Below are 15,704 nucleotides of genomic sequence, written 5' to 3' on the forward strand. Positions count from 1 at the left end.
TGACATTCTAATGTGTGAAATCAGTGCTTCTTGCGCAAGAATTATGATGCTCCCGCGCAGGAAAAAGCCCTCTTGTGCAACTGTTCTTGCGCAAGAGGCCAGTGTAGACAGGTAACATAAATTTCTTGCGCAAGAAAGCCCGATGGCTAAAATGGCCATCAGAGCTTTCTTGCGCAAGAGAGCGTCTATAGTGGCATGGATGCTTTTGCGCAAAAGCACATGCCAGTGTAGACACTCTCTTGCGCAAATACTTTAACGCAAAAACTCTTACATTAAAAATATTTGCGCAAAATTTGCCAATGTAGTCGTAGCCATAGATTTGTATGCTGATATATGACATGATTCTTATCACTCTTAAACACTAAATATCCAGGGTTTTACCTACCCTAAAACTCTGTTTATGAATAACAAATGAAAGAGATTATGAGGTTCCAAGAGGAAAAATGAGCAACAGAGGGCAAAAGATTTTTTTTCCTCCAGCTGTTTAAGATATTTAAGTGGGGAAAGCCCATCTCTGAAGATCCCACTATGGCAGTCCCAAAAGCTCATACTTAGATAATTTATACCGCAGTGTTCACCACCAGATCGCAAAGTGATTTAACAAAGGTGTCCGAGCCTCGGCTGCAGTTTCCACGAGGGAAGGTTTAAGCACAGAGAATATAAAGAGTTGTCCCAAATGACACAGCTCTAGCACGGTGGAGCCAGGAAGAGGAGCCAGTTTGCTGGTGGTTTGTAGATCACCGGCCCCCTGGCCACAGCGCGCATCTGAAATCTCAGGAGTTCCCTAGCAAAGGCGGGGAAGCCAGGCTTGGAATGCCTCAGAGGCTATGTCTAGACTGCAAGCCTCTTTCAAAAGAGAGCGTCTAGACTGCACGCGGAATTTCAAAAAAGCAAGCCGCTTTTTCGAAAGAAAGCACCCAGTGAGTCTGGATGCTCTCTTTCTAAAAAGCCTGTTTGCTTTCAAGAACGCCTTCTTTCGAAAGAGCACTTTCAAAAGAAGGCGTTCTTCCTCGTGGAATTAGGTTTACCGCCGTCGAAAGAAAAGCCGCGTTCTTTCGATTTAATTTCGAAAGAACGCGGCTGCAGTCTAGACGCAGGTGACGTTTTTTCGAAAAAACCCCTGAGTCAGGACACAGCCATAGTATAGTCATAGAGATACAATCAGGACAGGAAATACAGCAACTTCACAAGCCCTTCCCAGCCTTCACTGCCCGCGGGGGAGGGGGACTCGCCCATTTGCCCCTTTTACAGGCTGACACGCGGCGGCGCCAGGCAGCAGAGGCGGGCGCGTTCCCCGCGGAGCTGCCCGTTCAGGGGCGGGAGGCGGGTGGCAGCAGCGGCCCCGACAACTCTCCTGAGCCACCCCCGCCCCCTCGCGTGTTCCCATCGGCAGCCCGCCCGGTGCTCTGCCTCCGGCGCCCGCCAGGGGGCGCTGCCGCGGGAGGCCCGCAGGCGGCCGGGCCGGGGGAGGAGGCGGAGCCGCGCCCAGAGCCGCTGCCGGAGCCGGGCCATGGAGGAGTTTCACCCCCACAACGACGAGGTGGGAGCGCGGGGGCGGCGGTTACTGATCGGCTCCCCCCCGGCGCGGGGCCTTTCAGCCGCGTCCTTCCTGGGCTGAGCGCCCGGGGCAGCCAGGCTGGGGGAGAGCGCAGGGGCCTGGCAGCGCCCCCCGGGGAATCGCCCCGATCCCTCCCCGCGCCCATTCCCAGCCGCCCGCAAGCGCCCTCCCGCCCCGCTCCCCCGTGGAGCACTGGCCCGCCGGGCGGTCTGGCTTCCTGCCTGCGTGCCCCCTGCTCTAGACTTGGCCCCCAGAGCATCCTGTGGCAGAGCCCCCCCCCCCCCCATGCTGACTATGCAGAGTGAAGAGACGCCGCCTCTTGTTTTTAATTCTGTTTCTTGTTCATTTCATTACATGACCCCACCCCCAGGTCTCGTGTTAGGAGAAGGAGTGACTAGTGCAGGGATTCCTCATTGAACACCTTCCCAAGTAACATGCTTTCGTGATAGCACCATTTTTTTTTTTAGGGAACATTTTTCAAACAATACGACCCCGTCCCCGCAGCAACACGATTTCTCTAGGGCCGGCTGGTGGCTGGCAGCTGTGCGAGGCTTCCCCTGCCTCCGCTGTTCCCTGGTGACCCCCTCTGGCCAGATGCAAGGCATCTGAGGGGGGGGGGGGGGGGCTTCCTCTGCCTCCTTACAAAGCGTCACAGGTTTGCCACTCTCCGTGCCATTCCCCAGTGACCCCCTCTGGCCAGACGCAAGGCATCTGACCAGAGGGGGTCACCGGGGAACTGCATGGCAAGCGGCAAACCTCCGCCACTTTGTAAGGAGGCAGAGGAAGCCCCATGCAGCTGCTGGTGACCAGCCAGCTGGGGAAATCCAGCCTCCAGCTGCAAGCCCCTACCCCTGTCCTTCCCTTCTCCAGAGCCAAACACCTCCCCTCACTGCTATAACTCAGTCTACTTTCTCCCCCAACCTTATGTCCTGGTCCCAAGTGCAGACTGGAGCTGCGAGTGCACGTGTGCTTGAAACACAACCCCCATCTTTTCCATTATTTTCAATGGGAAAATTGACCCTGCATAACACGTTTGCACTTAGCACGATCATTTTCTGAAACGTAGCTACTGTGCTAAATGAGGAATTACTGTACTTCCGTGTCTACTAAGGATGTTAAATTGTGGTTAATTTACTAGTCGAGTAGTTAATGGAATTTCCATCAACTTCTTGGCTAGTCGATAGGCACTTCCACATTCCTCCTTGATAGAGGCAGGGGGAGAAGGGGTAGTCAACTATTCTTTAACATCCTTACTGTCTACTGAGGGAAAGGTTCATATTAAGATGAGGCTGGGAAGAAGCCTGGAGTCTAGCAGAGGTGGGAGTTGCAGTTAGTCAGATTGTACCGGCAGTTGCTCCATGCAGCTCCCTTGGTTCTGAGCAGGCAAGGATTTGAAGCAGAGCTAAATACACTTATGCGCCAAAGAACATAAATTTACCAGTTGCTGGAGAAAAAGGTATGAACAAATTATCTGCAGGAAGACTTCAACCTCTCTGTGGAAAAGGCATGCTGAGGTGGGATGGGCAAACAAGTGCAGAAGGTTCTGTTTATGAAGTTTACTTTGAATGACTCCATACAACTGGTTTATTTCCTCTCAGTCTTCCTGTGTTTAAAAAAAAAAAAAGAATATAGTCATAGTTTTAGGTAGGATGGCTTAGCCTAGGCTTATTGAGTAGTTGAGTCAACTACTCACATTCTGTTCCCCCTCCCTCCCCCGGCCGCCTCTATCTCAGAGGCAGCAAGGAGATGTGAAGCAGGAACCAGTGCTGGGGGGGAAGCTGGCTTAAAAATTCTATCAGCTACTCAATTACTAAAATAATCTAATGTAAACATCCTTAGTCTTATGAGAATTTTGAGCTTTGAAAGAGTGCAGAAAAGTTGAACATGGCAAAATGGCTTTAGAAGGAGTTGTTGATTTAAAGCTAATTCCCACAATTGGATCTGCTTGCACAATGCCCTATTGATAGCAGTAGCAGGGATCCACCTGCATAACACCAATGACAGGATATGGCCTTTTAAGAATTAAGGGATGATCTTCCTGGGGTATACTGTTAAAATAACCTTTAGAAATCCTACAGGTTTATTTATCTGTTGGTATTTACATCAAGTTGGTAATCCCATAACATATGACAGAGTTTTTTTTTTTAACAAGAAATTCAAAAAGCTTCTGGATCTATTCTAAGAACAGTAAATAAATCAATAAATCGTGTTTATTTCATTTTGCCTTGCTGTTCCCCAGCCAGAGTAGAATTAAACTAATCAGATTTAGTTTAGTCCAGTGTTCCCAACCTTTTTGATATTGTGGACCTGCAATCCCATTCATAAACTTTTGATGGACCGGTAACATTTTAGTTGCATATTAACTATGCACATGATTAATATGTATATATGCAAATAAAACACATTACCAGTCTGCCAAAAGCGCAGCCCACAGAGCCCCCAGTGCCAGCCCTAAGACCTAGAGCCCCTCACCCCTCCCCTATCCCCAGCGCCAGTCACTGACTCCAGAACCCCTGCACCTAACCCCTCCAGTGCCAGCCTTCCACCCTCAGAGCCCCCAATGCCAGCTCCCTATCCCAAACACCTCAGTGTCATCCCCCCGCCCCTTAGAGCCCCCCCCACCAGCCTCCCCAGTACCAGTCTCCTGTTTCCAGAGCCCCACTACAACCAATTCTCCCAGTGCCAGTCCCCAATACTAGCCCCATTCCTAGAGCCCCCCCCAGTGCCAGCCCTAACCCTATAACCCACCCACCCCTCACTACTAGCTCAGCCTCTAGAATCCCCGGTGCCTGCTCTGCCCCCTTCACCTCGCCATGTGTTGCTGACTGCCCTTTCCCAGTGTTGGTTGGCTGAGAGGCAGGGCAAGAGCCGTGTACCTCCCAGTTTGGTGGTTGGGAACTGCTATTGCAGTCCAGTGTTCCTCAACCTTCTTTTAATAAAGAACCCCTTTAAAAAAAAAACCCAAAAAGGTAAGTACTCCCCAGTACTTACAGTTTTCAGACACACAGGTTTTTTTCTACCATTGCGACACATTTGATTAAACAACTTAATTGTAGCTGCGTGGGCTGTGTGTAAAAAGTACAAAAATAATACAACGCTGTAAAACTTAAAAATTCAGTTTTCTCCAAATTCCAATTGTGTTGACGTACCCCCCCAGACTTCTCTTGAGTACCCTTAAGGGTACTCGTACCACTAGTTGAAAAACTCTGGCTAGTCAACCATGCTGCTCCACTTCTAGGAACCATTAGAACAAAGTGAAAATGGAAATGACTATGTTCTCATTGGGTATTCTGCTTGTGCACCTTTTTGTCTATTTTTTGTACAGCGCCCAATATCCAAGTGTTATGTACTAGGTAAAGAATGTAGGAGAGTGGAGGGAGAAAATAATGTGGAATAAACTAATGGAGGGAAGGCAACAGAGAGAAAACTTAGGAAAAGATGAGAAGGGAGGGCAGGAAACAACCACAGAGAAGCTTGGTGATTTAAATGAAAACAAAATTCTGATTAAGTGACTTGGCATTCTAAGGAAACCCAGCTGTTGTACTAGGATTAGAGATGTTAGAGTATAACCGAATAATCATTTAATTGATAATCTGATACTTATAAGTTAATGGTCTGGGTTACACTCAGCTGGCTCTGGGGAGACAGATTCGCCATGATAGGGCAGCAAAGCTACCTTCATGGGAGCTGGGTTGGCAAGGGCTGCCCAGAGATGCCTTCGCTGTGGGCTAGGGACACGATTAATCAATAAGCCTGGATTTATCAGTTAATCTTGTCAACTACATTCATTCCCCCTCCCCTTGCTGCCTCTGTATCAGAAGCAGCAAGGGGGGGAATGGGAGCTGGTGCCTTGGAAGAGCTAGTTTAAAAGCTGGCTCCTCATAAGCACCGGATCTGCCTGCCCCCCCGTTACGTGGTTACCCTGTTACACAATTTTGAACATCCTGAACTACGATTGCAATCCACTGTTTTATAGTTTGCTAAAATTTATCAATAGGAATTCTAATTTCAGTGGGATTGGTATCCCTGTGACAGGAATTCAGTTCGGTTTTGTTCTGGTAAATATTCATGATGATGTGTAAGACATGCCTAGAGTTATGGTATGAGAATCTTTTAGAATAGGGGAAAATGTTGGTTCCTGGCATCCAGGCCTCAGCTTTTTAAAGCCTCTCTTTTTGAGGGGGTTGTAGCACAGGGATTCATGCAAGATGGCAGCTGTATTATGGTGGAGAATGTATAACTATTTTTTAAAACTATTTTGATCTAGGTCATGTTTAAAATATAATTTAACTTAATATGGTGCATAGTTTATGCCTTTTCTAGTTAAGGTAAGGAAAACCATATCAAGGTTTTCTTTTATTCTCCAAGTAATATTAAATGCTATAAGTAACTGATTATACTTTTAAATTGTAGATGATCTTCAATGCTGAGGAAGCTCACAACATCGTTAAGGAGGTAGGCTATGTTTTTAACAATTTTAGTGTCTTGAATGAAATACAATATTTATAAAAAGTGACAGGTCACTTTCAATGATACTTTCAAGCTTTTTACATATATTTAATAAATAAATATGCATGTAATTTTGGAATAAGTTTTGAAAACAGATTTTTATGTTTTTTCTACAAAGGCAGAGTAGGCTACAATGAATAGTCTGTAATATAATTTTTTAAATGCAACATCAAGGCAACCAGTAACTGACTAATGCAGAGTCTATTGTTTACTGGCCATGTGAAGTTCTGTAGGAGATTCCAGAAGGACTTTGGAGCCTGCAGGTCCTTCTCTGCACATCCTGTCAAACTGCACATTTCAAAAACTGTTCCAGTATGCATAAAAACAATGTCAGACACAGTTCAGCTCTTTACACAATTAGACTTTCAAGGGAAAGGCATATACTGTACACATTTTTTGCATCTGCTACTGGGTATTAAACTAAGCATCCATTCCCCATTTAAAAAATGTAGCTAACATTACCATACTGTTGTCTAGCATTAATGCAGATCTAGTAAGACAAGACACTTTGCATATTTCTTTTGAATAAACATTCATAAAACAGTAATAAATAGAAACCTACAGCTCTTAATTTCTTTACAATTTGAGATTGTTTGATATATTTTGTTTCAGCATATGAATTCAATTGGATGAATTTCTTTTTGAGAGAGTCTGTGATTTAATTAGAATTAGAAGGGATTACATTTACATGGAGAATACAGCACATTTCTTACTATTTTAAGTTTATACTGTTGGGTTAAACCAATGTATATTGTTTCCATTAGATATACTCCTTCACTGAAAGTTTAGGTTTTTTTAAATGTTCCAGTAGCACTTAGGAGCTGCAGTGCTCAAGCAGTGACACCTCAGCATTCCAGGCAACCACAAGCTACGGCATCTATGGATGCAGAATTTATATACTTTTTTATTTCCCAATTCAGCATGCAGTGAGCTAAATTACAAATTATTTTACGATGCTTGCCTTGCAAATATTCTGGGATTGTTTAGCACATTTTTCGAGTTCCCTATAGTAGAGTTAGTCTATTAAATAGGACTTGTTTTGAGATATTTCTTATTGATGTATTATTAATGCAATTGATTTCTCTATTTTCAGTGCATAGAAGGAATTTTGGGCAAGGTCGATTACAATCACAACAAAGTCAATCAGTGGACTGCAACTATAGTGGAACAATCTTTAACACATCTGGTAAAACTGGGAAAAACATACAAATATATTGGTAAGTACCAGTATTCATACTTTGCCTTGTACAATTTGTCGCAACTTGGTTCAGCAATGTGGTGGGAGCTCCAAGGGTTTAAAGCCGACTACCCAGTGAAAACTACCGGATAATGGTGAAACAAATGATTTTTTATTAAACAGAATGATTCTTTTATTAAAACCAAATGACTTTTAAAAAAGAGTTTTAAACAATCAATTGCCTAATGCTTTTTCAAGGGGGAAAACCTGAACTAAACTGCACTTAACTGGTTACAAACTCTGTAATTACAGTTCAATTATATCAAATTACTGTCTCTAATTCGCTTGAGGCAGTGCAGCATGCAAGCAAAAAATACAAAAAACAAAGCCAATGTAATAATAATAACTCCGCCCACAGCCAGTCCCTCTTGTTGTTTTTGGGCAGCTGGTGGAGGTAGTTATTGATTTACTTCTACAGCTTAACAACTCCTGGGTTTTTATTTCAAACACTTATACTTGGCCTAAATACAACACTATTACACAACACAAGATTATACAATTTACACAGTGTAATTAATAGGACTCAGTTACACTCTACAGAATTACACAGTGATATTAACACAATTCAACTATTAACTAAACCAATAATTAATATATTTAAGTGATACTTACCAATCCAGCAGTGATAACAGCATAAAGACATACAAGAACTCGGAGCATGCTCAGGACTCGCGCATCCCCCATCTTTGACTTGGAGGTTGGGGAGGCAGCCTCATAACGTCGACAGAACTCAGCAGTTTTGTCGACGGCGGTAAACCTCATTCTACGAGGAATACAGGCAGTCCCCGGGTTACGTACAAGTTAGGGACTGTAGGTTTGTTCTTAAGTTGAATCTGTATGTAAGTCGGAACTGGCGTCCAGATTCAGCCGCTGCTGAAACTGATCAGTTTCAACAGTGGCTGAATCTGGATGCCAGTTCTGACTTACATACAGATTCAACTTAAGAATCCCAGGCATCCCCAAGTCAGCTGCTGCTGAAACTGATCAGCGGCTGATTCCAGGAAGCCCCAGGCTTCCTGTAGTCAGCCACTGGTCAGTTTCAGCAGCGGCTGACTTGGGGACGCCTGGGGCAGAGCAGCTGGGGTGCTGCTGGGTTGGTCTAGTAGCGCCAAGGAGCAGTGCTGCGGGACCAACCGGCAGTGCCCCACCTGCTCTACCACAGGCCTGGGGCTTTGCTCCGCATCTCCCTGGTCTGCTGGGGGGGAGCACTAGCTGCGCCCCCCTCCCCCAGCAGACCAGGGACACGGGGAGCAAAGCCGCAGCAGCGGAGTCCCGCGCCTCTGAGGCTTTGCCAGAGCAAAGCCCAGAGGCGCGGGACCCCTCCGCCTCCCCGGCTTTGCTCCGGGTGTCCCTGGTCTGCTGGAGACGGTCCCCAGCAGACTAGGGGCACCCAGAGCAGCTTTTCTCGACCCGGAGGTCGAGGTGGCGGGACCGCTGCGCTCTGGGCGGTCCCGCTGCCTGCGAGCTCCGGGGCGAGAGAGCCCCGTTCGTAAGTGCGGATCCGACATAAGTCGGATCCGCGTAACTCGGGGACTGCCTGTAATGCCTTTTGTCGACAGAGTTCTGTCGATAGAAGGTGTTATTGCATCGACACTGTCCTTTGCATCTACACTGTCATGTCGACAAAGCGGCTGGCTTTGTCGACAGAAGCTTTGTTGACAGTATCTGTTGACAAAACTTCGTCGTCAAAAGCCTGTAGTCTAGATGTACCCTTAATGCCTACCCCTGCAGAGTTATGTCTATACTGTGAGCTAGGGGTGTAGTTCCTTTTATGTATACATACTCATGCTAGCTCTCAGAACTAGCATGTGTAGAATAAATAGGGTAGCAACTGTGTGAATGAGCCTGAAACTTTCCTTGTTTTGAGACCTACTTAATAGGTAAATGAAGGCTTGTAGGTCAGTAAAATTCAAGTTTGTAAACAGTGTGATAAAAATATCTAGAGGGAAGAGGCTGTCATTTTTGTTTTGTCACTAAATGCATGTGTCATTTTAACTGTTTCAAAGCTTCCAATTATATTTTTCATTGTAGTTTCACTCAAGTCTGCATATTCATCAGGCTTTTGTTTTATTAATGAAAATACTGATTTTACTAATCTGTCTTTCAGTGACCTGTGCAGTGATGCAGAAGAGTGGAGCTGGTCTTCACACAGCAAGCTCATGCTTTTGGGATACCACGACTGACGGTAAGTTTCCCTCATCAAGGTTCAAGCCAAATAAGACATTGAAGTGCTACCTGTAGTTCAGCTGTTGCAAATAGTATTTTTGACAGTGTGAAGGACTGATTACAAAAAGGCACCAACTCCAGAACTGGAAGCCTTGTTTGCATTTTCAACAGATGCAAGCAGAATTGAATGAACAGTAGGTGGCTAGAGAACACTGAGTGCCTGCATACACACAGTATGACAAAATTAACAACACCAGTGGAGCTGTCTCCAATATGAAAGAAAGATTGTGCAAATTAGTCTCCAGAGAAGATCCTCAGTTTTAGGACACTGACTTAATTAATAGCGTGTGCTATAAATGCAAGTTTGCAAGCCTGAATGTCTGCCTGCTTGTAATAAATGGACTACCCTACTCTAATGGAGAAGTTGGCATGAATAAAGAATTGGCTTTTTTTTTTAGCTAAAGCAGAAATAGTTTGACTAATGTTATAATAGCTTTTATTTCTTTTCAATTGCCATGTTCCTTTATTTCATTCTTCTGCATTATTTTCAAGTTCCTCTATTTCAGTTCACAGTGGGGTATAAAATTCTTAGAATGCTTTCACGCTTACCAAGGTTCAGTTCCTCAGGTACTCTAGAAAGGACTAAAAAGAGGCAACAGGATTCTGCTGTAAAAAGGTTAAAAGACTGCATTTAGCTCACAAGACTGAGTTGAGACATTATTTAGAAAATCAGTTCTAATTAAGTACATTCAGATCAGAGTTTTGTGTGTGTGTGTATACATATGTAGTTGACTTTTCAGTGTCAGAGCAGCTGCTTTTTGCTCATTTCCCATTATGTTAAAATCTTATTTATGTTATTAATGTTGTAAGCGTAGTATGTTCTATTCTATTGTGCCATTGAAGATTCTTTTAGATGCAAAAGAGTGAAAAGGTACATAAAAGGATTTGAATATATTGGTTCAATGGCTGAACATGAAGGGAGGGGAAATTCATTGTTGGCAAGGTACAAAGAACTATTTCTTAAATTAGTTTATTTAAAAACTAATTCTTAGCCAATCTTCTCTTCCTACCTGGTACAGTCACAGGGATTGAGTTTAAGTAATTATCAAATACTATATAATAATTGACTTGGGAGAGCAAGAAATGATTTTCTGGCATCAGGAAAATTAATAGTTCATGGGGACAGAAAGAAGTCATTACTCAGAGCTTTTTACTCAATTCTTACACTCCACAGCAATGTACATATCTCTGCTTTTTAGTTGCAGAATAAAAAGTTGTAGGAAAAGCTATTTTAGTTAACAAACAGAAAGATGCAGAAGCTCTGTAACAGAGAAACAGGAACATTAGCTAGAACTTAATTTATTATATTTGTGATTTTATTTATTTATAACTAAGTTTTAGTAAATAGTAGTATGTGTAAGTTTGATGCTGTTTTGATGGTATTACAGTAGACCTCCGATAATCTGGCACTTTTTGGACCTAGGTGGTGCCAGATTATCAGATTTGCCGGAGAATCAGGAGGTCAGGTACAGCTGCACGGTTTAACAGCTGGCTAGGACACAATCTCCCTCCCTCTCCCTCCCCTTTCCTCTTCCTGTCTTCTCCATACTGTAACCTGATCCTCCTCTGCCCTTCCCTCCCCTTTCCTCTTCGCTGAAGCAAAATGCTCTTCTCCATACTGTAACACGATCCCACTCCCCCCCCCCCCACCTTATACTCCCTCTGGTTACAACCAGCACGTGTGCTGAGTGACAGGCTTTTTAATCAGCTGGTCAGGAGCGCTTGGCATTTTGATACCGGAGTATCGGGAGTGCCAAACAGGTGGATGCCGTACTATCGGGGTTTTATTGTAGTTTCTGTATTCCAAAGAGATAAAGGTAAAAGCAAATTCATCTTTATGGACAGGATTACAAATTCTTGTTGTATTTCCTCAGAAAAATTAGTATAAGGGTTTTTTTAATCCTAAATTTCTGGTCTTTTGCACTGAAATGTAATAGAATTTAACAGAACAGGCAGGGGGAGGAAGCTTATTTTCTGATTTTTAAAATTATCTTTTAGGTACCTGCACAGTGAGATGGGAAAACCGAACTATGAACTGCATCGTCAACGTTTTTGCCATTGCTGTTGTCCTGTAGCTGACTGGAGGACAAATGTTAAGTTACACCAAAGCCTTTTAAGATCAGAAAGTATCAAAATCTCAAAGCATATTGCCATTATTTAATACCGTTTGTGCACTAAAGAGAAAAAGTATTTAGCATGCTTTAAAGTTCACTATTCAACATATGCATTCTGAGCAAATTCTTTCAATTTAGCTAGCAACAACTAGCTTTTCTTTAGCAAATTTTAGCAGTTTAAATATTCCATATTGATATGTTAAACTGGAGGTACTATGATATTAATCAAATGAGAATATGGATACTTGCATCAAAGAATTACATCTACCATGTCAGCGAAGGTATGACTAGCACAGGTAGGCATATCCAAGCTTGCCTTAATCTAGGTAGCACAATAGTATATATGTGAATGTACAGGCTAGCTGCCCAAATACAAACCCATGAGATAACCTGGGTATGTACTGAGGTTGCTAGCCCATGCTAAAACCTGTGCCACTAAGCCTACACTATCATTATCATATTAGCTAGATTAAAAATAACACAGGTATGTCTACCCATACTACATAAATACCTTCATGTGCAGTGTATAGGCAAACTGACATTTTACTCACAGGGAGATGGAGTAATCTAATCAGCAGAAGGAAGGCGAAAGGGAACAAGTGTTAAGGAATGAGATTAAAATGCAATTGAAAACAGACTAGGAATGGTAAATATCACTGCCTCATATGTGATGACACAAAGGCTATTTCCATATTATGCACTAATGCTTCATGTACACCACAGTTACTTGATCAAGTGTAAAAAGCCCCAAAAACTTAAAATTTATGCTTTGCTGTTTGGGACACAGAATGACTTTGTCATGCTGAAGCATTTATTTCTTCAGTGGACTCTAGTTCTTTTAAAGGGTGTGAGCTGTCTGCAAATACTATTTAGAGTGTTATCACTGAATTCAGTGGAAACATAGTAGGGTCCACTTTTCATTTGCACTTAATAGATATTTTTAAGAAGAATTCACCAAATTATAAAACCAATTTAAATCTGACCTGTTGGTACAGGTCAGACTAGATGAATGTAGGAAAACTCATGACATTAGCGCCTTAAACATTCCTGATCCAGTTTAAATAGTTGATCGTTCCTAACTAGGAGCCCAACTCTATACCCACTGACCTCAGCAGAATTAGGGTTGGGCTTCAGTTACTCGAAGTTATTTACTGCAATCATGTAGAGCAAAAAAATTAGTTTAAGTAGGTAGATGCCCATGTTTTTTAAAAGGGCCTTATTCTCTCTTTAAGCACAAATAAATGATATAGAACATATCCTTAAATATTTATAAATAAGTATTGCCTGTACTCCACATCTAAAATTATGTAATAACTGTGGAGTACTTAGTTAAAAATTAGTAACTTAGCTAAGGCCCTATCTTGCAAACATTCATACATGTGCTCATGTCACTGACATGAGCAATCCTATTGACTTGCGTAAGACATTCACAGGACAAGTAAAATTATTTTGTATGTAAGCAATTGCAGGATCAGGGCCTACATTTTAACTTCTGCATAAATTATGTAAATTTTCAAGTATTTGTACTGATCATAAAAATATCTAAGTTGTTACTGCCAGTGAATGGCAGCTATTTTAAATTCTGCCATATCTCAAACACCATTTAAAGATGTTTTTCTTATTTATTGCACATCTTTAGATAGTAACTATGTAATAGTTGCTATAATAGTTGCTTTGCATTTTAACATGGAAAATTATTTTAGGCAGTTCTGATTTTTTTTTTAATTATTTTTCAGAGCTACTCTGATTTGGTCAAATAGCAAATATGTTCTTTAAAAAAATTATAACAGCCCTGGTTGTTCAAACTGTATTAAAAATTGGTATATGGTTCAAAAAGTGAGAACCTACATACATCTAGAATATACAATGTTAGTTCAGAATCTATTGCTTTGCAGGCACAAAAATACATCTTTTGTATGAGCATAGATCGAGTAAAGCTGTAAAACATTGCATTTGTCTAGGAGACAGATATAGCGTGAAAACATTTGCATGGTGCACTGAATTTCAATTTATATATAAAATAAAGTAATTTAAGAAAGATTATCTGGTTTAGGGTAAGATGTGGATAGGTAAAAATATAGGGATAGCTACTATCCCATTAATTTTATAATCTTTAGCTGCCATGACTGTAGTAAATATTCCTAATAGCCATTAACTTTGTTAGTCTTTTTTTGCCATACTTGAAGATAAAATACAAAATGATATCTTGTTTGGTGTAAAAGCTCACTAAAGATCTTTAAAATATTGATTGTTGTAAAGTTACTTCATTTTGTATCTACCAAAGATAAAGATGGTTTGACTTGGTTCTATTTAATTTTGTATTATCAATTATAGATAGCAGCTTGCGGCAGTATTCCTCCTCCACCTTTAGTGCTTTATAAGTAAAACACAGCTGCCTAGATATTTTGGAAACTATGGATCTGACCTGGCAAGTGTCCCAAAATTCATGGAGTATTGCCAATTTCTCATATCCCTCCTCAATATTACATCCATCCACTTATTGCCTTTCATAGTATTTTACAAGATAACTTTTACTGGATTAACATATAACCTTAATTACAGAAACTTTAGGGCCAGAGCACTTTATTTCACATTGTTTAATTGTTGTCCTTTAGAAGATGGGTGCGTGCATCTATGAAGAAACAGGAGTAAGAAGAAAAAAAAGTTTTAATGAATATACAGTCATTTGAGACTTTTTTTTTTTTACAATAAAGCATTAGGGTAGCTTAGAATCCATAGTCACATGAGCTCTTGGTGCAATGTGCTATGCACCAGACAAACAAATGAATCAAAGGAATTAAAAAACTCCAACCTTAGTGGAAGCTGGTGAAATGGAACAGCTGGTTGAATGACAGGAAGCTCTCTTTCAATCAGCAAGCTTTCCTCCTCATGGTTTTACACTCAGTACAGTAAGAATGAATTCTAAATGACTTTACATCACTAAAAAAGAAATCAGGAACAAAAAATACCTGTAGTATAAGTCACTCCTAGAATAAGTTGGTATGAAATATACCCTTCCTACAGCCCTATTACCTCCCAAATAGCTGTTCATATGGAATTTTCTGAATCCGCTCCTCCTCTCCCCCCCCCCCCCCCAGTGGCCTGATTGGAGTTTGTGTGTCCAGCCCTGTTTCATTTCTTGCCCAAGACCACCTGTGCAAGAACCAGGAAAGAGTTAATTCTTTGTTTGCTGGAAATCAGGGAGACTGTGTATCCTATCACAAACAAAAGGTTGTAAATAATGGTGTAGGAATTTGCATTGTTTATGTAGTATTTTGGATTCATCTGAATTGGAACTGGAAAATACAACCTTTCCAGTTTTTTCTTCTTCCTAGAATTTCTGGATCACCCAGTAGGGCCAGATTTGGATCCCCTGAGTTAAATCATCCCCCTCTGAAATTTGGTTTCAAGATTCTGGGTTTGATCCATCTCTGATTAATCATCACCTGATAGTTCGAGATTGAAAAAACCTTTTGTGGTTTTGCAAAGTGCTTTGGCATATGATTACTGTACTATGAACAACTGCATATCTTGATGTGCATACTGCAGTATTTTCACATGGACCATTTTATTTTCTAGGATATAACTATTAGAGATGTTTTGTTAGCCATTAGTGTGCTAAATACAGACTCTTTCTAAAGAAGAATATTCTGAAACTTCAGTTTTAGATTTTTTTTAAATTTGATAATGAAGTGCATGTATTCATGGATGTTTTCCTTTAGTAGCCTTCTGACAAACCGTCATACAGTAAAACCTGTGTTATCCGGCACGCTTGAGGATTAGGACATTCCGGTTATCTAAACATTCCAGTTATCTGAGAGTCCCATCAACCTATGAAAAACCAATAGACAATAATAGTAAAACTCAGGTTTTTAATATTGGTAGTTTTATAGTGTCAGGCAGTTGGTCTCACATTTCTATGTTGAGTGAAAGATGATTAGTACTACTAAAATAAAAAATTGTTAAGCCAATCATGGTAAACGAAGCCAGGCCTGTGCACCTGAAGATGTGACAGTATTATGGTTGGGGGCAATGCTGGCTAACAAAGTTTTCTGGTTAA

General features: G+C 41.7%; 1 protein-coding gene across 1 annotated transcript; it reads left to right on the plus strand.

Annotated features, from left to right (window-relative positions):
- The first annotated feature begins 1,423 nt into the window (after positions 1-1,423).
- On the plus strand, positions 1,424-11,762 carry DYNLT3 (dynein light chain Tctex-type 3). The gene is made up of 5 exons (XM_075913251.1): positions 1,424-1,540; positions 5,972-6,013; positions 7,161-7,284; positions 9,412-9,489; positions 11,529-11,762. The coding sequence occupies exons 1-5, from the start codon at positions 1,511-1,513 to the stop codon at positions 11,603-11,605; spliced, it is 351 nt and encodes a 116-aa protein (XP_075769366.1). The 5' UTR covers positions 1,424-1,510; the 3' UTR covers positions 11,606-11,762.
- The last annotated feature ends 3,942 nt before the right edge of the window (positions 11,763-15,704 follow it).

The sequence above is a fragment of the Pelodiscus sinensis genome, chromosome 1, assembly GCF_049634645.1.
Source record: "Pelodiscus sinensis isolate JC-2024 chromosome 1, ASM4963464v1, whole genome shotgun sequence".
Taxonomy (NCBI): domain Eukaryota; kingdom Metazoa; phylum Chordata; order Testudines; family Trionychidae; genus Pelodiscus; species Pelodiscus sinensis.

What these genes read in the sequence shown, in the direction of transcription:
- DYNLT3 (XM_075913251.1), top strand. Translation starts at nt 1,511, where the DNA reads ATGGAGGAGTTTCACCCCCACAACGACGAG. An exon ending in AAAAACATACAAATATATTG is followed by an intron (nt 7,285 to 9,411) that starts GTAAGTACCAGT and finishes TCTGTCTTTCAG; the next exon opens with TGACCTGTGCAGTGATGCAG. An exon ending in TTGGGATACCACGACTGACG is followed by an intron (nt 9,490 to 11,528) that starts GTAAGTTTCCCT and finishes ATTATCTTTTAG; the next exon opens with GTACCTGCACAGTGAGATGG.